We start from the raw sequence: 26,293 nt of genomic DNA, 5'->3' as shown, positions 1-26,293 counted from the left end.
AAATAAGAGTGCCAAATAAGGTATACAGAAAACTCTCCTGGTCTCAGAGTTCATGTTTCTTTGGTTTTAATGTCAGTAGAACATTTGATTTCTTAAGAGTATTGCTTTTATTAACATTACATAATTAATAAAATATTAACAAATCATCTTATTTCTCAGCATTTACTCCAGCCCAGGAACCAACCAAATGGTAGAAGATAAACCAGCCTAGTCTCAAAATCTGTTCCTCCGGGCCGGCGCCGCGGCTCAATAGGCTAATCCTCCACCTAGCGGCGCTGGCACACCGGGTTCTAGTCCCGGTCAGGGCACCGGATTCTGTCCCGGTTGCCCCCCTTCCAGGCCAGCTCTCTGCTGTGACCCGGGAGTACAGTGGAGGATGGCCCAAGTGCTTGGGCCCTGCACCCCATGGGAGACCAGGAGGAAGCACCTGGCTCCTGCCTTCGGATCAGCGCGGTCTGGCCGCGGCGGCCATTGGAGGGTGAACCAATGGCAAAAGGAAGAACTTCTCTCTGTCTCTCTCTCTCTCACTGTCCACTCTGCCTGTTAAAAAAAAAAAAAATCTGTTCCTCCAATACCCACAAGTTATATAATAATGACAACTGTACAAAACTGATACCAACCTAGAAACAAAGATGGAAAAGAAAGTACCAATAAAGAGGAAATCTTTTGCCATAGTCTGGCAACATTTTTGCTAATTTGAAAATTTCCACTGTCATCTTCATCCATGTATTTGTGTGATTGTGTGGTCAGAATGCGTATGTGCCCCAAACGTCCTCCCCAGGGTGATGGTTCTAGGAGACAGAGGCCTTTGGGAGATGGTCGGGTCGTGAGGACAGAGCACTCAGGAGTGGCATTAGTGCCATTAGAAGAGGCCCCAGAGACGGCGACAGACAGCACCTGGGCACAAGAACGCAGCCCTCACCAGACAGTCAGCCTGCTGGAGCCGCGACCCTGGACTTTCTGCCTCCGGATGTGTGAGGAATGAGTGTCTGGTTTATAAGCCACCCAGTTCATGGGACCTTACAGCAGCAGGCCAGACAGAGACATGACAGCGCCACGATTCAGCGGCGCTGACACAGACCACGTGCAGAGCCCATCCCACACCACACGTCACCTGCAATGCGGGCCTCTTGATGGTGTCAAGCAGGAGCCCGGCCCTGGTGGCCACCGCTGGGTTCACGTCTTCCACGGCCGTCAGGAAGCAGCAGAAGGCATGGGCCAGGGAGTACTTCAGCAGGTGATTTTTGGTCACTGAGTGAATGTCCAGAAATCTACAAATTACAGCTACTTTTTCCACTGCAATAGCAAATACAGAGGATAAGAGACATGAATATATGTATAGACATAGAAACAGACGAGAGAGAGAGTCTGAGAACTGAGCCCTCTCAGAACAAGTTAACTCTGCCCCCTTTCTGGTGACTTCAACACAAAAGGAAATTGGCAGGGCACCTTCTCTAGTGTCCCGCTCCATCTGAGCAGCGGAGACCAGTTTCACTCAGCACAGTGCTTTCTGCCAGGCAGCCAGGATTTAGCTCTGGGTTTCCTGTTATAGTTTCTAATGGGCTTTCTCTTTATCTAACTTCTGCCACATTTCAAACCTTCGAAGTGCCTCTCTGGCCAAGGCCATTCCATGGAAGCTGTGCTGAGTGCGGAGATGGGGGACGCCCACCTGGCTGGCCCGAGGCCCCGCCCCTGCTGTGCTCTCAGTAGGTCTTCATGTGAAATGACAAAGCCAGGCAGGTACTTCCCAGGGCTACAGAAGCTGTACATTTCTCCCACGCTAAAAATATACCCATGCTTGATAGGTTTCTAATTATTCTGCAAACCTTTCTTAAACTAGTCCAGCCATTCTTAAAGCAAGCCTTATAAACAGTTACAACAGCTAGCAAAGAAACATAGCATGAGGCCAGTCAGGGAATTTCAGTGTTTTGCTTAAGGTGCTCTGGCCGTCTACAATATTCCTGTCTTCTTTGCTGCTTACTGACGTAATACCACCACCGAAGAAACTACTGCCAAGTTCTGCTCACCCTGTAAAGGCCACTGATCTCTGGGAGTGACTTTTTCACCCCACGAACTGTTATAAAAATACCACTCATCTACACACAGCACTTGTGTGCTCACATATAGCTATGAGTATATGACATATCTTCATTTGTGGTCTCAAATTATATCTATGCCTTTTATAGTTTGTTAGCCTCTTACAGGTTTCTATTTGGTCTATCAATTTAAATTGGGGACCTCTTGAGAGCAGGAAAGTGCAGATTTCTTTTTTCACTCTCATAGTACCTGGAACAGATAGTATTTACTCTGTAAATTTACTGGCTTGCTTATCTTTAAAATATGTGCTAAGCAGGTATATATATGCATGTCGTATATGTAACATATATAACATATATAAGTATCAATATAATAGGTCACTAAGAAACTATCTGGAGTGCTTGGAAGGAGATGGGAGTAACGTGAAGATGATTCATTCACAACCCTTGGCTTCAAAGTCAAGTTGCCTAAAAGAGCATGGGCAGGTACAACTGTAGTGGAAATGTAATATAAAATCTGTAAATACCTCTAATGAGGCGCAGATACCTGTAACACACAATGGGAGGCCCAGGGACAAAGAAACCACTGCCCATCGTAGGGACTGAGAAGGTGGACCCCAAAGGAAGCATCCGGAGGTAAGTCAAGTGAACTGGCGTTCGGCTCGTCCTGCAAGGGGATTCCAGCGGAAAGCACAGAACGGCCGAGGCGTAGACGAAGGGGAGCAGGAAGCAGTAGGGAACAGCCAAGGTGAGCGTACAGTGAAGAGCAGGAAATGAGGCTGCGAGGACTCGCAGTCAGACTGTGGGAGGCACTGAATGTCAGTCTAAGGAGCCTGAAATTCCTCTCTAGGCACTGAAAAAAATCCACGAGCATTTTTTTCCATAGAAAAGTCATATAATCAGAGCTATGATTTAATAGATTAATCTGGCAAGAATCATATCCTTCAACTGGAAGGACTGAGCAAAGTTACAAATTTATCTGTATTACTTGTATTTCCTACCTGTAATATGCTGTTACTATCATGTAGACTTTTGTTACAAAATTTTTTCTCTACCTTAATTCTCTACATTATCATGTTCTACCATCCAAATAAACCAGCTCCTGGGATTCAGGTGGGCATGAAAAAGCAAGAACTTTTCAAAGTGGCAGATAATAGGGAGCTGATGGCACTTTCATCTCTGTGAAACACTTTTAAGACAACAAAATAAATGGAACTATGGCATTTTCCACATGACCTTGCTTGTCGCCCCGAGAATGGGAGTCCTAAAAGACAGGGTGACAGCAAGCCAGGGGAGTCCTATAAGGCAGGGTGACAGCAAGCCAGGGGAGTCCTATAAGGCAGGGTGACAGCAAGCCAGGGGAGTCCTATAAGGCAGGGTGACAGCAAGCCAGGGGAGTCCTATAAGGCAGGGTGACAGCAAGCCAGGGGAGTCCTATAAGGCAGGGTGACAGCAAGCCAGGGGAGTCCTATAAGACAGGTGACAGCAAGCCAGGGGAGTCCTATAAGGCAGGGTGACAGCAAGCCAGGGGAGTCCTATAAGACAGGTGACAGCAAGCCAGGGGAGTCCTATAAGGCAGGGTGACAGCAAGCCAGGGGAGTCCTATAAGGCAGGGTGACAGCAAGCCAGGGGAGTCCTATAAGGCAGGGTGACAGCAAGCCAGGGGAGTCCTATAAGACAGGTGACAGCAAGCCAGGGGAGTCCTATAAGGCAGGGTGACAGCAAGCCAGGGGAGTCCTATAAGGCAGGGTGACAGCAAGCCAGGGGAGTCCTATAAGGCAGGGTGACAGCAAGCCAGGGGAGTCCTATAAGGCAGGGTGACAGCAAGCCAGGGGAGTCCTATAAGACAGGTGACAGCAAGCCAGGGGAGTCCTATAAGGCAGGGTGACAGCAAGCCAGGGGAGTCCTATAAGGCAGGGTGACAGCAAGCCAGCAGACACACGGCTCAGGGAGCGCATGCAGCTTCCTGCTTCCCACGCTACTCTGAGGACTTGCCACTCTGCGCGCTATGAAATCAGCCCCATCGCTGCAGACTTGGCCCCTGATGCCTCGAAGGCAAGACAATGCAGCAGAGACTCTCAAACCTCATGAAATCACCTGAAGAATTTGTGAAAAGGCCAGATTCCCGGCCTCACCTTGTGCCTGATTCAGTACGTTTAGGGTTGGGCCTGATAACTGAAGTTTTCAACAAACTTCCCCAGTACCTGTGTTGCAAGAAACCTCATGGGATGACCACATTATGTACCCAAGCTGAAACCTATCTGGAAGTAAGTAAAGGTGCAGTTAATCTAACCTTACAGGCATCAACTGGGACTATGCTAGGCAAACCTGGACAGGACCACCCTACCTAAAGACCACTCTGCAAAAGACTGATATTTCACCAAAGACGCCCAGCTACAGAGACCACAAAGAGCACCAGCCAGCAGAATGCCCTGTAAAAGGAGGGGAGGAGGAAGGCGGCCAGAGTCGATGCCATTACTGTGCACCTGGCTGACCTGGTGACTCAGAGAGATTATTTTAAGCTAATACAGAAGTACCTGCTTCAAACCTCATCTTCCAGTCTTTGCTGTTGAAATTGCCATTGATGATTGCCCAGAAGATGTCAGCACCATGAGGAAGTGACAGCGCATGGAGGAGGAGAGGAACGGCCAGCGAGGACAGCTGGGAGAATTCAGACTTGACGACTCTCCACAGGCTGGGGACAAGGAGTAGCACAGTGGTTACCGTCAGCGCAACCTTTCCAGGCAAGCAATCTTCTCTCCATTCATAGGCAGGTGGGAGGGATGCTCGTGGTGACATTACACTCATGCCCAGAACCGCAGTCCTCGGATAAACCTCCCCGGAGCTCTGCCCTGCTGAAGTGTTCCTCATAGAAGTCACTTTCATACACAATGCAGGAGAACACCGCTTACCATGACACGCTTAACAGAAAAAGTTTAACTCTCACAAATTCAGCTGTATAAATGAAAAATGACTTAAAAACACACCCACCTGCTGTTCCACAGGTTGGTGATTCTTTACATTGTCCCAACAGGGCATATCTGGGAAGCTTTGCTGGTTCTGTCTGCCCAGCAGACTTTTCCCCTTATTATGGCAAAGAAGAACTCCTTGTCTATTATTACCAGGCTCTTAGTGAATTGGCGGGACTGTCAGTCAAACTCCCCCACTGTCCCTCTCATGATGGGGAACAGAAAATACAGGCTGATCAAAGAACTTACACCCTAAATAGTGATCAGTCTGGGGCGGGCACGTCATGCCAGCATGGGGATGCCAGAAGCCCTTTGGGAGGGACTGATATGGACTCTGAGAGAAAGAGGGTCCCTCTCCTGCTATCTCAGGAACAAAGGGCGGTGTCAATTTAGGACCGCCAAGGGCCCTCTTACCACCTCTCAGGAAAAAAGCCAACACTTAACCAAAAATCCAACACTTAACTCCCTCTAATAAACCAAGAGGAACTGTACTAAGTAATGCGGAGGGAGGGAGTAGGGGTGGGAGAGAGAGAGAGATCGATGATTGATCCCTGGTAATACTTTATACCTTAGCAAGTTTAAATCTGTCTCAAGTTCTACTGGAATAATTCTGAATATATTTTTAGTGATACTGGTTTCAAAATCTGTGTTCATTGCTTTTACTTATTTTTGTTCTTGTTTATTATTGCTTTGTTTGTTTTCTATTTGCCTCCATGGTTAATATCAAAACTGTTGGTGACATTTAAAAGCTTATCATGCACAACTAAGATGGGAAGAGTGATGCACACTAGTCCCACCTTACAGAGAGCACGGAGGGGCACAAGCCACCAGGGGCTCATTTCTCAGTCAACGTTCCAGAGCCAGACAACCAAGGGAACAACTTCCAAACACTGAATGCTTAATGTGAGTGAAGTCGGACAGTGTGTTTGAGATGATCCAAGCGCTTGGCACGTAGGAAGTGCTCAAAAACCTTGAGCTGCCACCTTCACCATGAAGACGAGGATGATGATCCATGCATAGCACAGCAGCAGCCCCAGGAGGAATGCAGAGGAGAGAGGAGACATGACCTCGTCCTGCCCAGAGCCTCACCTTGAGGTGAAGTAGCTAAACCACCTGCAGCGCTGAGAGAAAGCCCCTCGGTGACAAACAGCCCTGGAGCTGCCTGGTTCCTGTGGCTCTCCCAGCTGTCTTGGGTAAGCCTTGTTTGAAAAGAGGAAGAACGACTTCTCGCCACATCCCTTCACAGTCTGTCACAGCTTCCGTGTTAGGTTTTCGGGTGAAGGGCGGTCCTTTGGGGAGCCACTGACCTCACCTCTCTGTGACTGCACATGCTCAGCTTTCCCTGCAGGTCATGGCTGAGAGTCCTTCACCCTCTCCTTCACCCTCTCCTTCCAGATATCACTTGGTCTTCTGGTTTCATCCCCCCCAATCTTAGACTGGGTCCTGGAGGTCACCATTCCCTCGCCTGGCATTCCTTTGTCACTCTGACTGGCACTGTCAGCAAATCACTAATCCCTGATCCTGAATAAACTCATTGCCCATTTCCTCTCATACACTCCCAGGCCCTGGGGCCCTGGAGGAAAAGTCACTCTGAACTACTGACCTGGCTCGCTGGAACCGTCTACCACCTGCGAGGGATTCCTGGAGGTGGTGATTCTTGGTTGCTTCTTACTGACTCTCCACTACTTTCCTCGTGTGTGCTGTTCCACGTACCTTTTTCCTGTGTTCCTCCAGCTCTCAAACCAATCTGCATCCTTCTCCCTCTCAAAAGACATCAATGCCTATGATTCTTAAGGCTCAAGTCACCAGTTATGAGCTCCCCTTAACACTTTCTGTTTCTTTTCCTGAAGATGTACCTCCTTGCCCCTCCTCCCCTCCACCCACCCTTTGTTCCTGATTGCGCACTCTCCTGCCTTCCAAAACTTGACTCCATCAACTATTCCTTTCTTCTGGCCTCTCCGTAGGCCCTTTCCCACTGTCCATAAGGATGTTCAGAGTCTCTTTATTCTTTTTTTTTCTTTTTTGACAGGCAGAGTGGACAGTGAGAGAGAGAGACAGAGAGAAAGGTCTTCCTTTGCCGTTGGTTCACCCTCCAATGGCCTCCGCGGCCAGCGTGCTGCAGCCGGCACACCGCACTGATCCGATGGCAGGAGCCAGGTACTTCTCCTGGTCTCCCATGGGGTGCAGGGCCCAAGCACTTGGGCCATCCTCCACTGCACTCCCTGGCCACAGCAGAGAGCTGGCCTGGAAGAGGGGCAACTGGGACAGAATCCGGCGCCCCGACCGCGACTAGAACCTGGTGTGCCGGCACCGCAAGGCGGAGGATTAGCTTAGTGAGCCGCGGCACCGGGCCAAAGAGTCTCTTTATTCTAAAAGTCCTTGAGGTTCACTCCTATTTCTAAGTTTCTGGTGTTTCCCCTTCCTGTCTAATGCAGAAAGCTCCGTGTCATGGGCTGACATTCCCGAAGCCCTTGCAATGTCTTCTTTGCAGGTCCTTGAATGTGGTAGTGCCCAAGGCGCTCTCTTGCCTCCAGCCTTGATCTGGCAAAACACAACTCTGACCCTGTCCATTGGGTTGAAATCTTCCATGCATCGCCACACATCATTAAATAAAGTCCTTATCTTCACGGCTCCTCACACTTAAATCCCAACCTACTTCTCCTGCATAATTTTCCATGACGTTCTCAAAACCATGCCCTGCAGCAAAAAAATAAGCCACGGTATCTCCTAAGTATGCCTTCTCCATTTTTGCCCCTTCTTTCCAATTCTGTCGTATGTTTGCTCCTGACATTCCTACTTTCCACAAAAGGCTCTGCAATTCACAAGCCTCTATCAGTCAAAATCTATCACTATTTTAATAGAATTAAAAAGGAGAGAATAATCCAACATGGGAAGCAGGCCACACAGCAGACTCATAGAATGGCAAATGCCCTAAACAGTACTCTGGCCTCAGAATCAGCCCTTAAGGCATTTGGACCTGGCTAAAAAGCCCATGAGAGCATTTCAGCCATGGAAAGCCAAGACACAGTGGCAAAAAAAAAAATGACCTGCATGAAAGATCTCTGTGAGTGAGATCCCAGTGGAAAGAATGGGCCATCAAAGAAGGAGGCACCTTTCCCTGAAGGGAGGAGAGAACTTCCACTTTGATTATGGCCTTGTCTAAATAAGGTCAGAGTTTCTGGACTCGTGAGGCTTCCATGGACTTGGCAGCTCCTAAAAAGAGCCTTGGGTGATCACTGACGTTATAAATAAGAGTGTCAACTGTTAAATCAACAACAGGAGTCACTGTGCACTTGCTCCCCATGTAGGATCTCTGTCCTTAATGTGTTGTACTATGAAAATTAATGGTAAAACTAGTCTTCAAATATTACTTTATACTTTGTGTGTCTGTGTGGGTGCAAACTGTTGAAATCTTTACTTAGTATAGAGTTGATATTCTATATATAAAGATAATTAAAAATGAATCTTAATGAAGAATGGGATGGGAGAGGAAGTAGGAGGTGGGATGGTTTGGGGTGGGAGGGTGGGTATGGGGGAAGAACTGCTATAATCCAAAAGTTGTACTTATGAAATTTATATTTATTAAATAAAAGCTTTCTAATAAAAAAATCCAGCATTATTTTAATGGAATGGTACCCTCCCCTGAGCTTTTTCCTACCAAGCATCCAGAAATGATTTTGTCACTTATCACATTCTCTGGAGGTTAACAGCAACTTACAAACACACGGGGTATCTATGCATCTTAGTTTGTCCCAGGTCTAATCTAGTTCATCCTATTGGTTGGGGAATATTATGAAGGTCATACCCTATAACTCTTAAAAGTAGGCCAAATTTGAATAATAGAATATGTGGTCACCTTCTGTATGTATAATATTCATCCTCTTCCAAACTAGACAGCAAATTACCCAGGTTCCTTAAATAATATATATAGCAAGCCCTGATTACATTTGTTTAGTAAAATGAATAAATGAGCAAAAATAGTAAAGACAGACAGAGCCTCAACTTGGTTTTATCAGCAAGTTAACCTGAACCTACCTTTTCTTTTGTTTATCAACTCTGTTACAAATAAAGTGAGGATAATATTTTCCTAACTTACTTCCAGGAAGACTGTTAACAGTTGTTTTAAGGTTCTCATGTAGAAAAGCACTGTAAATCTAGGGCAAAACGCTTCAGTAGTATCTAAGAAATAACTTCTAGAGAACATGTGGAGAGATTATAGATGTCTATTAGCAGTTCTTTTTTTTTTCTTTCTTTCTTTTTTTTTTTTTTTTTTTTTTTTTTTTTTTTTTTTTTTTTTTTTACAGGCAGAGTGGACAGTGAGAGAGAGAGACAGAGAGAAAGGTCTTCCTTTGCCATTGGTTCACCCTCCAATGGCCACCACGGCCAGCGCGCTGCGGCCGACGCACCGCGCTGATCCGATGGTAGGAGCCAGGTACTTATCCTGGTCTCCCATGGGGTGCAGGGCCCAAGCACTTGGGCCATCCTCCACTGCACTCCTGGGCCACAGCAGAGAGCTGGCCTGGAAGAGGGGCAACTGGGACAGAATCCAGCGCCCCGACCCGGTGTGCCGGCGCCGCAAGGCGGAGGATTAGCCCAGTGAGCCGCGGCGCCGGCCAGCAGTTCTACTTCCAGTACGAAAATGACTAAATAAGCCCTTATTCAATTATACTAAGTGATTATTAACTTATTATATGTTGACCCTTATCTAGGGTATACTACATTCTTAAGTCAACGTAACAACTGAAAGACATAAAAAAATCCTTATTTTACTTTTTTTAATTCTACAATTTTTAGAAAATGAACATTACTATCTTCCTATTATATATTTTAAAAATTGGACAAAACAAAAGAAAGTATTCCCCATAGCTAATAAAGGTATCTTAGCTAAGAAAAAATAAGCAAAATGAGCAAATAAGACTTAATCTAACTTTTATTTCCACATCTATAGCCTAAAATATAAACAAAGTAAAACATAAAGGAAGACATACCTTGCAATCAGCATGTGGTCCTGCATGTAGGCTAGAAATTGGGGGTGGTCTTTCCTAGCATTGTATAGACACTCTCCATGCAGACAGAGGATCTTCAGGCAATTGAGCATATTAAAAAGAATGTCTGGCTCTTCAAATTTAGCCATTTCCTATGCAAAGAACCACACAGTGAGTGATCCAAAACAGCAATGCTACCAAACCAAATATTCAAAGGTTTCAGAAACTATACCTGGAAAATGGTATATATTAGTCTCAATGTTACAGGAAGCTGTTGGTAACAAAATTTTCTTTCAGTGTCATTCTTTATTGCTGTGAAGAAATAATTGCACCAAGGTTAGCTGAACTCGTTTTCCCCACCATTCATCAATTGCTCAAGTGCATAAAACCAAGAACAGTGAAAAATGAAGGGTGTATTTAAAAGTGTATGATGTAGGCCAGCGCCACGGCTCACTAGGCTCATCCTCCGCCTGCAGCGCCGGCACCCCGGGTTCTAGTCCCGGTTGGGGCGCTGGATTCTGTCCCGGTTGCTCCTCTTCCAGTCCAGCTCTCTGCTGTGGCCCGGGAAGGCAATGGAGGATGGCCCAAGTGCTTGGGTGCCTGCACCCCATGGGAGACCAGAAGGAAGCACCTGGCCCCTGGCTTCGGATCAGCGCAGCGTGCCGGCTGTAGCGGCCATTTAGGGGGTGAACCAACGGAAGGAAGACCTTTCTCTCTGTCTCTCTCTCACTGTCTAACTCTGCCTGTCAAAATTAATTAATTAATTAATTTTTAAAAAAGTGTATGATGTTTGCGTTTGCCCTCCAAATTAGTGAAGGTTAAAAAACCTTCCAAAGATAGGGTCTCGGGCTCTGTTTTCTATTGGACAACATTCAGATGTCTTTAGCCCCTGGAGCAGCCAGCCGGCCCCATGCTCCTGTGAGTTGCTAGCTCTGCTGCCTCCTGAGGGAGTCTGGAGTCCGGTTAGGCATGTTTTACCAAGGCAAAGGCAGAGAAACGGGTATTAAAGAGAAGTGTTCAGAGGTGGGCATTGTGGTGTCCTGGCTCCCTGCGAAAATGCCTGCGAAAATGCCTGCGAAAGCATCGAAAAATGGCCCAAGTGCTTGGCCCCTGCCACCCACGTGGGAGACCTGGATGGAGTCCAGGTTCCCGGCAGCCTCAGCCCTTAGGGCCATTTGGGGAGTGAACCAGTGGATGGCTGATCTCTCTCTCTCTCTCTCTCTAACTCTGCCTTTCAAACAAATAAGTCCTTAAGAAGAAAGAGTGGTGTTAGGTCACGTTAACACTACGGAGAGGTTGATCCCACAGACTTACATACTAGGTCTGGGTGGCAAGCTGGGGGTGGGTTTTGAAGAAGCTGAGCATTTTCAGATGAGAACAGTGACTCCAGGCTTTCTCTTCCTATAAGGGACCCTAAAACCTCTGCCCTCATGTTGGCAGCAGCAGTACATTGTCTGTACAAGAGGCTTGCTAGAGGAAATAACCCACCAGTGAACCCCATGTAGAACTGAGGGTAAAATGTGTTCATACAGCTGTTGTGTGTTTTGGGCACATCTAGGATCAGAACACAGTAGCCAAAGCCGCTCGGTCTGTGTACTCAACGGTTTATTGGGGATCTTCCGCTTGAATGTATTCTAAATGTGCACTAGCAGCACTGTTCCGTCTCAGGTGAGAGTTACATCAATGGCAGACGTAGCTGACTGCTGTAAGAAACAGGTGCCAGACTGCTAGACGCAGAAAAGGGAACCCGTGTAGCAGGAAGGGGAGGTCGGTGAACACTGTCCGATGGACTACCCCTCCGTTCTCTGACAGCAGCTCAGGTTCACCACCTGAAGACCCAAGGTAGGATCCAGGCTCTGAGCAGCAGGGAACAGTGATTATGGATGAAAGTCGGTGGGGCTTCCCTGGGAGATAGCTTCGGTGCCCCAGGAAACAACAGAGAGCAAAGGAAGGCCAGAGCTGTGGCAGGGACCTGGTGTTGTATTGAGGAGGACAGAGCAAAGTGGGATTTATAACTGTTCAGCAAGAAAAAGACTGATTAACAGAAAGAAATGGCTAGGGGTGGACATTGTGGGGCAGCAGATGAAGCCACTATTCAAATAAAATGTTTATGGAAATAAAAGAGGCAGTTAACTGATGTGCCTGCTGTCTTCAGTTTAAAACCCACGTCTGCCTAGAAAGAGTACAGGTTGTTGGTTCGTAAATAAAGTCCTTGTTTCCCTTGGTCATGATGTCTGATGGAAGAGCAGCCTGGGCCTGGACCTCAGCAGCTGCAACTCTGATGCAAGTTCACGAATTCTAAGCAAAGCACCTGGCTTCTCGTTTCAGATGCATCACTGACAACTTATTTGGATTTCTCCTTCCCAGGCCCCGCCCCAGGCATACCCAGAACGGAGAGTAAGAGAACACAGGTCGTTCATTTTGTTTGTATGTTGCTACCTAGGTGATTCTGATGCTGCACTCCATTTTGGAAGCGCTTACACGTGATGCGCAAACTGTGAAGGGTTAACACACACTCCCCCACCATGGGCAGGGCAGGCCAGTTAACCCTTCTGGGGTTTATCTTGCTCGTCTGCCAAGTGAGGCTGAATTAGCTCAGCTTCTCTTCTGCAGAATCCTTTGTTTAAAGGGAATCTGACTTAGACCCAGCACGCAAGGAGAGCAGCTCGGAGCATGCTGGAGGAAGCAGGGTGGAGAGCTGGGTCGTCGGCTTCCCTCCCACCAACTGCCACCCAGTAGAGGGAGTTCTGGAGGAAGTGACACAGATCCCTAACACCTCCAGGAAGCACTCACTGAAAACCAAGGCAAGGGATCATTGAGGGTGTTCCTGCACACTCTAAATCCCAATGGTGTTAAGCAGCAAGAGCCAGGGCATTCATGTCTAACTGATGGTTTATATGAACCAACAGAAGCACTTCCTCCGTCTTAAACTGATTATAACCAAATAAGCATCAATTAATCAATCAATAATTGAAATTTGATTAATAATGACTAACTAATATTAATTGATATGTCATTTAAAGTACTTATTATTCCTATTAATTGATAATAAATGAATGACATTGATATAATGCTACTAAATATTAATCAATAAATGTTTAATAAATATTAATTAAATAAATTAAGTAATTGCTTATTTGAGGAGGAGGACCAGGGATGGGGAGAGAGAGAGAATGAACTCCCATGCACTGATTCATCTGCCAATAGGCCAGGGCCAAAGCCAGGAGCTGGAGACATCCAGGTCTTCGTGTGGGTGGCAGAAGCCCAGTCATTGGAGCCATCACCGCTACCTCCCAGCACCTGCATTAGCAGAAACCTGGAGTCAGGAGCCGGAGCTGGGTATCAAACCCAGGTATTCCAACACGCGCTGGAGGTATCTTCACCATGTGGCCAGGGGAAGCAGGAAGACAGAAAGGCTACTCCAATTTCCCCGGGTCCTGTGCACATTCTCAGAGTGCACCAGCAGATCCAGAGGCCAGGCGTCCCAGAAGCACATGAGGTCACCTCCCCAGTTCCCTAAGCTTCTTCAGGGTAGGAAGAGGCAGGGATGGTGCCCGGGCCTGCTGTCATCTACACCCAATTCACCCAATCAGAGTAACAGCAAATCAAGAGAGGCCATCCTTGCTCTCAGCCAGGAGGCGAGCCACAACTATGCACAGTGGCCCTGGGGCGCGGACACAGCGTGAGCACCAGTTGTGCTGCCGCTGTCCCCAAGCCCCCACTACTGTGCAATCCCAGGTGGCTGCTGAGACCCTCATCAGCCTCGCCCTCAGTCCCTGCAGCCGCAGTCCTCAGTCTCCTCTCCACAGGGAGCACGGCGCAGGGCAAGTGGGCGGCGGTGCCCTCCACACTAATAGGATGGGTCTGCACCCGTAACAGGCCCCCACTGCCAGAAAGACGCAGGGCGAGCTGCGCCTCCCACCCCCAGCCCCCACAGAGCCACGATGCATCTGTTCACGGCACAACTTGGTGGGCAGCGGCTCCTCGGCACAAGAGGAAGCCATGTCTGAACTTGGCCGAGTCGCCACCCATCTAAGACGCTGAGGTTCCGAACATAAGGCCCTGCCCAAGGCGAGGGCTGCCCAGCAGGTTCCCGCGGGCTGCGACCACCTACCGGCATGCTCTGTGGGCGCGGCGCGGTTGCCTGGGTTCTCCCCGTGCTTGGCTGCCGGGTTCTCCTCCTCCTCTCCCTCGGGGCCTAGGAGGAACTCTGGTCTGGAAGAAAGGAGACTGTCTTCAAGGCTGTCTGTGGGCTCCTGGAACAAACGCAACAAGCAGCCAGATGAGCAGCCCTTGAGGGACACAACGGGCAGTCTGGCGTAGGTCACCAGAGCCTTCCTGTTGTGTCCCTGGCCCTGTGAGGGCCCCAGGAGGCAAAGGCGCAGCCTCTCGAGAGCCCTGACCCAATTTCCATCACGCTTGCTCTCAACTGAAGTCAATGTGGGAGGATAGGAAAACACTGTCAGATCTTCGCAGGCCTGCTTCCCCACCTCCGCTTTAATCCCCAAGACCAGTGTCCCCCTCACCAAGTGACTCCCACGCAGGCACGTTTTGTTCCGTAACAGCACTTGGTGAGGAGGGAGTAACAAGTTACAGAGATCCACTAAAATACAAATCCTGGTCCTCGAGGGAAGCTGAGTTTTCAGGAGCAAGACATTTCTATACCGTGTGAGTTAGACAGCAAGTGCCCATCGGCAGGGAGGTGGATGAACAGTGTCTGGTCTGCATACACACAGGGGAATGTTATTCAGCCTTCCAAAGGAAGGAAATTCTGACTGGGCTACAGTACGGATGAAACAAGCCAGTCACAGAAGGACCACAACTGCATAGTCCCACTACGTGCACATCTGCGGTGTGACGGCTCACAGCAACAGCGTGAAACCGTGGCTGCCGGGCTGGAGGGAGAAAGAATGGGAATTGCTGTTTAATGAGCATCAAGCATCAGTTTTGCAAGATGAAAAATTTGCAGAGACTGGTTGCACAGCAGTGTGAATCTTCCCGACATGATGTATTTATATACAATATATGCTTTATAAGTACAGATATATAATAAGGGTAAAAATGGGAGAAAAGGAAGATTTTTCTTTAAGAAGAGAACATGGGGTTTGAGTCCCATGTAAAATATCTATTTCTAGTATTCTCTTATTCTACCTTTTATTTCTCTCTCAGATTGCATCTTCAAATATCCTCTTTTGAAAGTATCCTCTTTTAACTAATACCGTAAGCAGTAAACACTTTTTCAACGATGACTTGACAGTCAGTTCAAAGAAAGCAAGAGACAAAGACTGCTGGGGTACAAGGAAGACACCAGGAATAAGGAAACTCATGCCAGCACAGCGCCAGGAGCTTGCTTTGAGGAACATTTTTGCCAGTCTCACAGGTCTGCTGAAGCCGGCTGGCCCTGTTCGGAGGTCACCCAGGAACAAGACACTAAGTCAAATCAGATGCTGAGTTTCACAAGATTTGATACAATGAAAAGTTGCCTGTGGCATGTTGACTGCTCTGTATTCACCCACGTGACCCACATTTTGGTCACGCCCTCCAAGGTGGCAGGGACGGTGCTACCTTGTTGCAAGCCAGCTTAGGCCTCCTGCAAGCCCATTCGTCGCGTTTTCACCCAGCCTCTTGTCCTCCACTTGTCCCAAGAGAAGAACAAAACAGCTCAGGCAGCCAGGACATGCAGCAGATACCAGGTGTCCTAAGGCACAGTCCCCCTTTATGGATGGACATCTCTTCCAGGAAAATGGAAGCTTTAACCTCATCTCCAAGCACGTACAAAACACGTGACAAACGGCAGCACCCTTGTGGGGAAGCCCCCGGCAGCACCTTGTGGGGAAGCCGCCGGCAGAAGCTGAGCTGATGCTTGCGCCACGCTCTGGAGCTCCCAGCCTCCAGAACTGGGGCTCCAGTAAGCTTCTATTCTTTATAAGCACATTTTTAAATGGCACTGTGGGGTTTGTCTCAGTGGCTCAGTTTCTTTGCCTTCCGGCCTATTCCTGTCCCATTTCATGAGGTGGTGTCAGAGCTGGCACACTACAGAAAGCTCCTGGAGGCAGGGGAAGGAGGCCCAGGACACCCCCACCCAGCCTCTTCGCCCCCACCGCGTTCCTGAAGGGGAGTCTGGTGCACCTGCCACTTGCTCACTGAGTCTGTTCTCAAACCACTGGTGACTGCAACCTGCCTAAGGTCTGATTACCTCCAGCCCGAAGGCACCTGGGCTCCCTGACTCCAGAATCCCCAAGGTGCTTTTCCGTCTTGTCTTCCTCCTCTCTTCCGAATTCAGCATGCTTGACTACCCCGGTTATTTCTAAATAACCTCCCACCTTGGCTTCGGAGCTAGTGCCCTCCCTGTTTTTCTCCTGTATCTCTGGGCTCTTCTCAGTTTAACTCTGGTATTCTCTTCCTCTTGCCCCCTATTAAGTGGGTACTTTCCAGAATTCCAGCCTTAGCTATCTTCCCTGTCCCCTGCACACAGTCTACCGTAATACGCACATTGACTCCAAATGTTTGCCTCCTGAACTTTCTCGTAAGAAGCAGACATCTTACATGATGTCTCCACCTGAATGTCTACAAGGAACCTCAACTATGTCCAAACACGACCCCAGCACACCCCACTTCCAAAAAAAATTTACTTCTGCCATGACAGTCACGTCATCTGTAAATGACAACATTTTCAGCTCCCAAGCCAGAAAACATGGATCAGTCCTGACTTTTTCTGTGCCCACACTCCAACAAGACCGCAGGTGCTGTGGATTCCCCGTCCTAGCTATCTTGCAGGCCAACCCCCTCTCTACGTAGTCCTCCCTGGATGACTGCATTAGCCCTCAGACTTGACTCCCTAATATCCAAACCTGCCAGTCCCCTCCACTGGCACTGTATCTCTCCAAGTCAAAATCCAAAGTAACTCATTTGGAAGACAAAACTCACTGTTATGTAAGCTTTGTGATGTGACACTGTGATCAAAGTTCTTCAATACCAGGCATGCTTTGTAGTCATGAACACTATAGGAACAGAGGTGCTACAACCCTAACTCAAGCCACCTAAGAGAACTCTGTCTAGGACAACCTCATTTCATACATCTTCCCAGAAGCCTGAACTGGCAGAAGCAACAGGAAAACTTTCTCTCCGCACAGTGTTAGGTGTGTAAGGTCATTCTGGAGCAAGACTCCATCACACCAGCTCCCACAGTCTTGTGGGAGTCCTGCGGCTACACAGGGCCACCTGAGGTCCTGCACTTACCACCAGCCGGCTCTCTTCTTTGGGGGCTAGTCTTTCCAGGAGCTCACAAGCGAGCTGATAGCAGAGAATACTCAGCTGACATAAGCTACACTCGACCGACTTCTCATCCTTCTGACAGGTGTGGGAGCCCCCCCAGGGGGCTTGGAAGACGTTGTTTATAATAGAAATGATGTCCTTTGACAAGTTGTGCTCTAAACCCATCGTGATTCCATCATCCTGTAACTCCATCTGGAAGACACAAAAAAAGGACAAAAAAAAAAAAAAAAAAAGAGGAGTTTGGTACTTTTGTCCAATATTCCATTGGCATTTGCATTTGGCTTGGGAACAAATGTCACGAACTGACAGCATTATTAAACTGTTTTAAGACAATGTTGGCATTCAAGACCATCAATACACCCTGCTTTCCATAGATGCTTCTGAAAAGAATATAAACACAAGACAAACCAATAGCAATTATTTTAGGATGTTTTAAAAAAGTTATTTTTTAATCTCACTGAGAAATTTTACACATTTTAAAAAGATTGCTCCTCAGCTAGTGTGCAGATCTTGGTTTCTAAATACCATTTCCCACTAAAAGGAACCATGGCTGATTCCAGGGATGGGGCCAGCAAAATATAAGATGAGCCTGGAACACTTTTTCGTGTTGGAAATGAAGGCGGTTCTCCAAGAATGATAAAGACATGTCTAGGAACACAGGAACCAGTCTGAAGGGACTACCATTGGCCACATATGAGAATAAAAGCACCAAAATAAACAATAACAGATGATAACCCACTAAATAAAATGAGTCCATAGATACATGGGAGAACAAGCAGATAAATACATACATCAGTGAAAGAGAAGGTAAAATTGTTCCCTCTAAAGGCTACCAGCTAATACAGCTAGAAGAAATGATGGAATTAGAAAATAATTATTCGGCAAACTCAAATCAAGAGACATACTATAAAATAACTGGACTGTACCCTCCAAAAGTGTCAGGACATGAATGATGAACAAAGACTGAGAAATTTTCCTGGGCTGAAGATGATGCTGGATTATTCCTAGATATTGCTATAAAGGTGATATTATTATTACATCAATTTAAAAATTAATTTCTATAAGATAAATAGTGCTATTATAATGATATTAATTTCCTAATGTTGATAACTGTTCTGTGAATGTGTAAGCAAATGTCCTTATTTTTTAGAAAATACACGCTGGAGTGTTTAGGAATAAAGGGACATTGTGTTTGCAAGTTACTTTCAAATGATTCACTTAAAAATGTACGCATCAGAAAAAATGTCTGTATCAAGCCAGGTATTCAATACAGCAGTTAAGACGCCATTAGGGACACCTGCATCTAATACTGAAGTGACAGATTAGAGTGCAAGATCTGTTTCTGATTCCAGCTTCCTATTAATGCACACCCTGGGATGCAGCAGATGATGGCTCAAGCACTTAGGTCCCTGCTACCCACATGGGTGACCTGAATCGAATTCCAGGTTTTAGCTTTGGCCTGGCCCAAGCCCAGCAGTTGTGAGCACTGGGGAGTGAATCAGTAGGTGGAAGATCTCTCTGTCTATCTACCTCTGTCTCTCTGCCTTTCAAATAAAATGAAAATAAATAAAATTTTAAGTATTCATATACATATAGAGGAAGAGAGAGAACAAGAAATAAACATAGGAAGTTTGAATATCTAGAGATCTGGAGGATGGGTGTTTGGAAATTCACTGTACTATACTTGCAATTTCCTGCAAATCTGAAATTATTTCAAAATAAGTTAAAAAGAAATGTTCTCAGTTTGGCACATGCTCACTTGGACTTACCCTTAATGGTAGAGCTAGAAACTTGCCATGGGATCTCAAATCAATCCCATTAAGGTGGTATGTACCAATGCCATCTTAGTAGTCAAAGTGATCAGTTTAAGTTCATAATTGATCATAAAGACAGGATTAAATGTCAAAGGAATCACATAAACAAGACCAGTGTCTGCTAATAATAACTGATAGAATTAAAAAGGAGAGAACAATCCAACATGGGAAGCGGGATACACAGCAGACTCATAGAATAGCAGATGTCCTAAACATCACTCTGGCCTCAGAATCAGCCCTTAAGGCATTCAGATCCAGCTAAGAAGCCCATGAGAGTTTCTCAGGCATGGAAAGCCAAGACACTGTGGCAAAAAATGACCTAAATGAAAGATCTCTGTGAGTGAGATCCCAGCAGAAAGAATGGGCCATCAAAGAAGGAGGTACCTTTCTCTGAAGGGAGGAGAGAACTTCCACTTTTATTATGGCCTTGTCTAAATAAGGTCGGAGTTTGTGAACTCAAGAGGTTTCCATAGCCTTGGCAGCTCATGACAAGAGCCTTGGGTGATCATTGACGTCATAAATAAGAGTGTCAACTGTTAAATCAACAACAGGAGTCACTGTGCATTTGCTCCCCATGTAGGATTTCTGTCCTTAATGTATTGTACTATGCAAATTAATGGTAAAACTAGTATTCGAACAGTACTTTATACTTTGTGTATCTGTGTGGGTGCAAACTGTTGAAATCTTTACTTAGTATATATTAAGTTGATCTTCTGTATATAAAAATAGTTAAAAATGAATCTTAATGAGGGGTGGGATAGGAGTGGGAGTGGGAGATGGGATGGTTGCGGGTGGGAGGGAGGTTATGGGGGGAAAAACCACTATAATCCATAAGTTGTGCTTTTGAAATTTATATTTATTAAATAAAAGTTAAAAAAAAGTATGTGTTCAAAATCTTTTAACTTCTTTCTTAAAATCAACTGATAAAATATAAAAAAATTAGACCCATCACTATAGAGTTGTACCTTGCCCTTCCCAACAATAGCACAGCCCAGTTTGTTCATCCAACTCGATCACCAGAATCAATTCTAGTGACACTAGAGTGTTTATAAAATTCAAATGCATGCTCATATGTCAGCATCATTGCAAATATTCACAAAAGTAAGTTTACAAGCCCTCCAGCAAACCCCCGAAGGAGTCTGCGACATGTGTTGCGCGGTACTGTATCACTTCAGGGAGTGTGAAGACGCCCAATACATGGCAAGGGTCACTGGACAGTTTCCCCTCTTCCATCCCCTTTGAACCAAAGTGAGCTCATGCTTCAGCTACCTGCTTCAGGAGAAGGTCAAACATGAGGATGAAACAATTTAGATTCATTTCATCATCTTCGCAATCAAAGTCGATAGTCCTTCCTGCTGGGTGTCCAAAATTCTTGAAAGGGCTGCGACGCGGACTGCGCGCAGGGCTGCGGAATGGACTCTGGAAGGGGCTGTGAAACGGGCTGAGCATGCTGTGCTGGACTCGGCGGCCAGGATCAGAGGCGACACTCACCTGCAGGAAGAATGTCAACACATGCATGAACCCCCAGCTGCTCAAAAAGGGCTCTGTGGACAGTGCTTCAGCCGTCACACTGATTTCCTCCCTTGGCCAATGGCATTGCACCTGCAACTATTGCGGACTCTCTCAAAATATGAAAATAAGAAACGAAGCCATCCAAACTTCGACTATTTGTCAAGGAATAAGACACAGACACCTTGAAGAGTTGAAAGCATTTGCTTTTGTATTTTTCTATCCTATCAAACATTTCCAGTTAAACCTGATTGTCTAAACCTACTGAAAACCAAAACTTCAAATGTAAAATATTGAATGATAACTTTGAGAATAATAAGCACAGAATCTCAGATTGGCATGACTAGTTATAAAAAAGACCCTGGAGGCTACCAGGATTAAATTATCATGGGAAAATAAAATATAGCAAAGCTATTATGCAGGTTATTCCCTATTTGCCAACCAAAGCCCCACTCCAGGCCAGAACTGCCTTTCTCTGCCCTCCTGTATGTCCAAGGATGCTGTGGCCTGAGTCTCCCCTTTGTTGCACGGCTTCTGATAGGGTTCAGTCAATGAGAGGCACCAGCAGAAGAACTGAAGGTGGAGGACAGAGGTAAGAGTATTTCTCACCACCCCTTGTATGCTTTAGTGCACGCTGGGAGGAGCTTCTCTAGTCAGGATCTCTGCTTGTTCCTTTGCCCTAGGGGTATAATGGCTTCCCAGAGAACTGTCACTGGACTCGGGGTGCCTCAGCAACCATTATTGCTCCTTTAATTCTTTTCCATAACTCACTTTGTAGGCAGAATCTCATTAATGTCTTTTCTTCTTAATAGCCTGGGATAAATTATCTGTATATCTTTCTGAAACCATATATTCTCTCTTTGAGACATTTCTTGTAACCAGAAAGTGCCTTAAACACTGATTCTAGGTTAAAGAGAAAGAGTATCCCATCAAGAAAAATAATACTGGGCCCGGTCTTGTGGTGCAGTGGATTAAGCTGCCACTTTGGACAGCAGCATCCCGTACCAGAGTGCCAGGAATGCTCTGTTTCTGACCCAGCTCCCTGTAATGCACCTGAAAGGCAGCAGATGATGGCCCAGGTACTTAGGCACCTGTCACCCCTGTAGGAGATCGCATGGAGTTCTAGGCCCCATGCTTCACTCTGGCTCAGCCCCAGCCACTGTGGCCATTTGTGGAGTGATCCAGCAGATAGAAGATCTCTGTCTCCCCCTCTTTCTCTCTGTCACTCTGCCTTTCAAACAAATAAAAGAGATATTTTAAAAAGAATCATAATACTTTGATATTGATAGTATTATCAATGGGAAATCACTTTGCTGAATATCAGGTTAAGGTGTAACATGAGGACAATGTGTTATTCCCCGACTGCCTCACAAATTCTACAATATCATTCATTGTCAACACATTGCACAGAATAATGTGCCAATGTAACATCATCTTGAAGGCTACAGAAAAAAAAAGAAATATAAGTAGTTGGCAGATTGTTTTTAGCAGGTAGATGAAAAAAGAAGTAATGATATTTTAAAAAGAGAAAGAAAAGGCACTGAATACAAATTAGGACCACATAATCACATGACACTTTCTGGTTCCTAGATAGCAACTGGACTAGTTGGGAGCTTGTGGTACACAGTGGGAAAACACGTGGAGAAGCTTGACAAAGATAGTTGAGAACAGTGCTTGTCAGCCTTCAAGTGACGGTCAGCCTCTCCAAAGCACAGCATGGTCTGGGCACACAGTCCAGCAACAGAAAAAGCATGAAACTTTTCCAAAAGGCTATATATACTGCAGACTATATTGACTTTTCTCCTCTACAGAAGTATAAAAGGATGGATCAAAGGGGCTCAACTGGTTCACAGTGACAGATGCCATCCCCTGTGGGTCACCATCAGTTGTCCATGTCCTCCCCAACACAACAGTACAAACAATCCAAACTCCTCCTACTCAAGGGAAGCACCGATTGCCTAGTAGCTGGAATTCTTTTTCACCAGAAGCCAAAAAAAAGACTATTACCCCCAAAACTACTCTTTTTTTTTTTTTTCATTTCATCAAGGTGAGAGAAAGCTAAAATTAAAAAAAAGTTAAAGCAAAATGAAAATTCAAAATTCACTGATTACAGACTATCTCAAACGTGTCTTAGACAAAGGTCTTATTTAATGTGATTTAAAGATTAACAGAGCGAAATGGGACGAGAAAACATTTCCAGAGAGGTTTCTTATGATGCTACGTTCAGGCCTGGTCTAAGTGACAAGATTTTTCAAAATCTGAACAAACATGGCAAGAATACTTGTGGCAATAATTACCCTTCGAGCTGCAAGGTTCCCTGCCAGTTCATTGGCTCTTGACTTTCTTTGATTGGCCAGTTCTTTGACAGAATTAACTCCATCAGAAAACATGCTTATCAGTAGCTGAAGAGGAACCATGATATCTAACTCCGATAATACCTGGAGGGGAAAATGCACACATCCCCCCAAAAACATGTAAACTTCAAAACTTAAAAAAACACATTGAACATTGTTTTTCCAAAAGCAAACTACTGAACATTAAGACATTTAGCTTTACACACATTTTAGCAGTGCAGTCATCTTCAAATTTTCACAGTAAGAAAAGTTATCATTGAACCTTCCTTGTTCCCCAACCCCAACGTCCCCATCTTCCTTCTATGAGAACTGTAAGTCTCTCCTAACACTGCCTCTCCTCCCCATACCCACCCTAGTGCCTCAGTGTCCCCCCTTTCTCCTGGACTAGTAAGCACATGGGCACATCTCGTCCAGCCCAGCCCCACTCGGGCCTACACACCCACCGAATCTCACCCTCTGGTACAAACTTTATGTCCTTCTGGGCCAAACTCAAGTCACCTTGTCTGAAATGAATTCTCTGGAAATCGTTGTCTTCTTCCTTCAGACAGAACGAATCCACCTGTCTTTCTTGGAACTTGATACGTACCTTTATTAGAGCCATTGTCACGTGTGCCAGAGCTAAGGATCTAACGCTGTCCCTCCCACTGTGAGAAAGGAGGTATGAGGAAAAACCACTTCTTATCCTGCTTCTACTCCCAGCTTGTGCCCAGCACTTGACTGCTCTGTAAGTGTGTTCACAAATGAGACAACTCCAACCACTCAGTTATTCACTGTGTTCCCCAAACGGCCACAGCAAGGTTTTCAGATCTCCTTCAGCCGTAGCTCTCTGTCTTCAAACAAAAGGGCATCAAAATGCGTTCCAGAAAGCATATACACTGTGGCTGCTCCAGCAGTGGTAGCTGCAGAGGTAGTGGTGTTGGGCTTGCTCATACGAACAGCATAGTTTAAGGAGTGTGTAGCTAACTGAAGCAACACCCAGCCATCTGTGGAAAGACTGGCTTTCCTAAAATTAAAACAACCTTACAGGGATCTGTTTGGGGATAAAATTAAAATCCTGTGTGTTTTTTTAAATTGTCTTTTTACTCTTTGCCAATTGTGAAAAATGTTCCTGAGTTGAGAACCCCAACGGGCATCTTCAAAAGCTCTTGAAGAGCTTGTGGGATCGCAGTGGCAGGACACAGAACGTATCCGTGCCCAGTGTGAGTCTAAAACATTCATTCCGTCTTCCTTTCCTGGCACTGCCCAAACTCTACACCAGGTATTCAGCCCAGTTTAATCAACTTTTATTGAATGTCCACTAAATACAAAGCATTGTCAGGTCCTGGAAAGAAAGGATGAAGAGGGCTGCAAATTCCAAACCGTGTAAGACCCTGCCCTGCTCTCCCACAGAGAGGCCAACAAAAAGCAGCCATGAGGCATAAAAGGCACAGAATGCCCACGGAGAACCTGTGTGGCCGCTGCGGGAGGAAGAGTGAATTCTGAGGGGAAGAACGGAACATTTCCTAGGAGAAGCTATTCCTGAGCTGGAATTTCAAGGATAAACTGAGATGGTTGGATGGGTGACAGGGAGACATTCCAGGCTGAAGGACAGCATGAACTATTCCCTGACCAGTCGTTCCCAGACTTTCCAAGTAAAGGATCTGTTTAATATCACAGATTTATCCGAATTCCACAAGGTATCCATTCTGCTTTTAAGATCTGATGAAGAAATACCCAGGACTAAAAGCCTTAGTCATGCAATTGCATAAACTGGAGCTTCCAAGAGTTTGTGGAAAATGGAACTAAAAGACGTTTATTTTGGTGCAAAAAAATTTTGAAATCCACGCATAGTTTTTTCATAGTACACCATTTCCCATGAACTTTTTGAAACTCAGTCATTCTGTCTATGCACGTGATGGGACAGTCTCACAGACAGTCCTCAGCAATCACACAGGTTGATGCACTCTTGGAAATAACTCCCTACCCTTCCACCCAGGCATCTAAATCTCACAGGCTAAGAGTGTTTGCCCAGACACCATCAGAAACATCAGTTACTTACATGAAGCCATAGCAAAGCTTGCTCCTGCACAGAGGAGGGGTATCCTGTAAATCGACAGCTAATAAAGCCAAACATCTCTTCCATTGAAAAAGGTAGAGGACAGAGCTCAATGTCAAACATTTTGCTGGAAAGCAGAGCAACAGAAGTAAATGACCAATGAGCATTTGTTAGGACCCATTGATGCCACCCAGGTATTCCTAACGACACCCCGACTAGGGAGCAAACCCTTTTAGCTTGTTTTCTGAATTATTCTTAGCATCTCTCATTTTACTATAACAGAAAGATTTCTATCACCAGGATAGAAATATCATAAATAATTCATAGGGCTATAAACAACAGTGTTCATATACTCCTGTTATGTTTACCTAAAGGAATCACATTCCTAAGGAGTTAGAGTTACTTCCCAACATCTAAAAACGTTTTCCCTTTGTATTTCCCCCCACAGGCCACCAATCATGATTACACTTGAAAATAAGCAACCAACATGGTATACGTATATATTATTCCACAAGAATAAAATTTTTTCAGGACAAATTCTTATCATTTTAGCTCCATTTATAGCTGCTTCATTTGAAGACTTCAACTTTCTCCACAGGTTTGCTTAGGAAGTAAATGAAATTACATAAGCTGGTGAGCAGAGTGCCCGTCACACAGTATGTGCTCAGTAAACACCTGGTGTCATTTATAACTACAGTGACTCCATCCAACTACTTACCCACCTTAATACTTCCCTGAATTCTTTTAACTGATTATCCGGGACTTCGGTTCTGATGGCTTCCAGCCACTCTGGCATGATGCACTCCCACACAGACTGACTGATTACATTGTAGGGGATCAGGCAGAGGATTCGGTTGAGACCCTCCTTCAGCTGAGTCACTGTGCTGCAGGACTTATCCCAGTAACCACCAACCTGATGGGTTTCCATCACCACAGGGGAAAGAGCCAAACGCACATGTTACAACTATGTTCCAAGACTTCCTAAGGAAATGCGTACAGAGACCACAGTCCATTAAATCTGAGCCCAGAGCCAAGAACCTCCCAAGCAATATTTGTACAAACCAAGAAACCAAGGGGATCCACTTGTTGAAAAAAGAAAACATAACTACAATAGACCAAAACAGTCACTGCAGAGAGAATTTGAACTATTCCATCAGACTTTCCAAATTATGCAGGAATTCCATTAACTAGAATTCTAAAGATGTATTTCTAACAGGGTAAGTATAATATTGGAGCAACGTCATCTCTAAAGTTTGATTCAACCATTACAATGTGTACACTTAGAACTGTGCTCCAGAGGAACATGGGCTCCTACC

At 45.8% G+C, this 26,293-nt stretch overlaps 1 protein-coding gene across 1 annotated transcript in view; it reads right to left on the bottom strand.

The window, feature by feature from the left end:
• UNC79 (unc-79 homolog, NALCN channel complex subunit) overlaps nucleotides 1-26,293 on the bottom strand; it is a 265,206-nt gene that overhangs the window by 102,807 nt on the left and 136,106 nt on the right. Inside the window, exons 16-25 of the mRNA XM_070065557.1 lie at nucleotides 25,700-25,890; nucleotides 24,981-25,104; nucleotides 22,886-23,026; nucleotides 20,349-20,570; nucleotides 17,230-17,457; nucleotides 14,105-14,246; nucleotides 10,223-10,302; nucleotides 9,994-10,142; nucleotides 4,574-4,731; nucleotides 1,115-1,296 (exon numbers count right to left, since the gene is read on the bottom strand). Of these exons, the coding sequence (XP_069921658.1) occupies nucleotides 1,115-1,296; nucleotides 4,574-4,731; nucleotides 9,994-10,142; nucleotides 10,223-10,302; nucleotides 14,105-14,246; nucleotides 17,230-17,457; nucleotides 20,349-20,570; nucleotides 22,886-23,026; nucleotides 24,981-25,104; nucleotides 25,700-25,890 (1,617 nt within the window). The remainder of the gene's footprint in view (nucleotides 1-1,114; nucleotides 1,297-4,573; nucleotides 4,732-9,993; nucleotides 10,143-10,222; nucleotides 10,303-14,104; nucleotides 14,247-17,229; nucleotides 17,458-20,348; nucleotides 20,571-22,885; nucleotides 23,027-24,980; nucleotides 25,105-25,699; nucleotides 25,891-26,293) is intronic.

The sequence above is a fragment of the Oryctolagus cuniculus genome, chromosome 20 (assembly GCF_964237555.1).
Source record: "Oryctolagus cuniculus chromosome 20, mOryCun1.1, whole genome shotgun sequence".
Taxonomy (NCBI): Eukaryota; Metazoa; Chordata; class Mammalia; order Lagomorpha; family Leporidae; genus Oryctolagus; species Oryctolagus cuniculus.
This window is presented reverse-complemented; position numbering and strand designations above follow the sequence as displayed.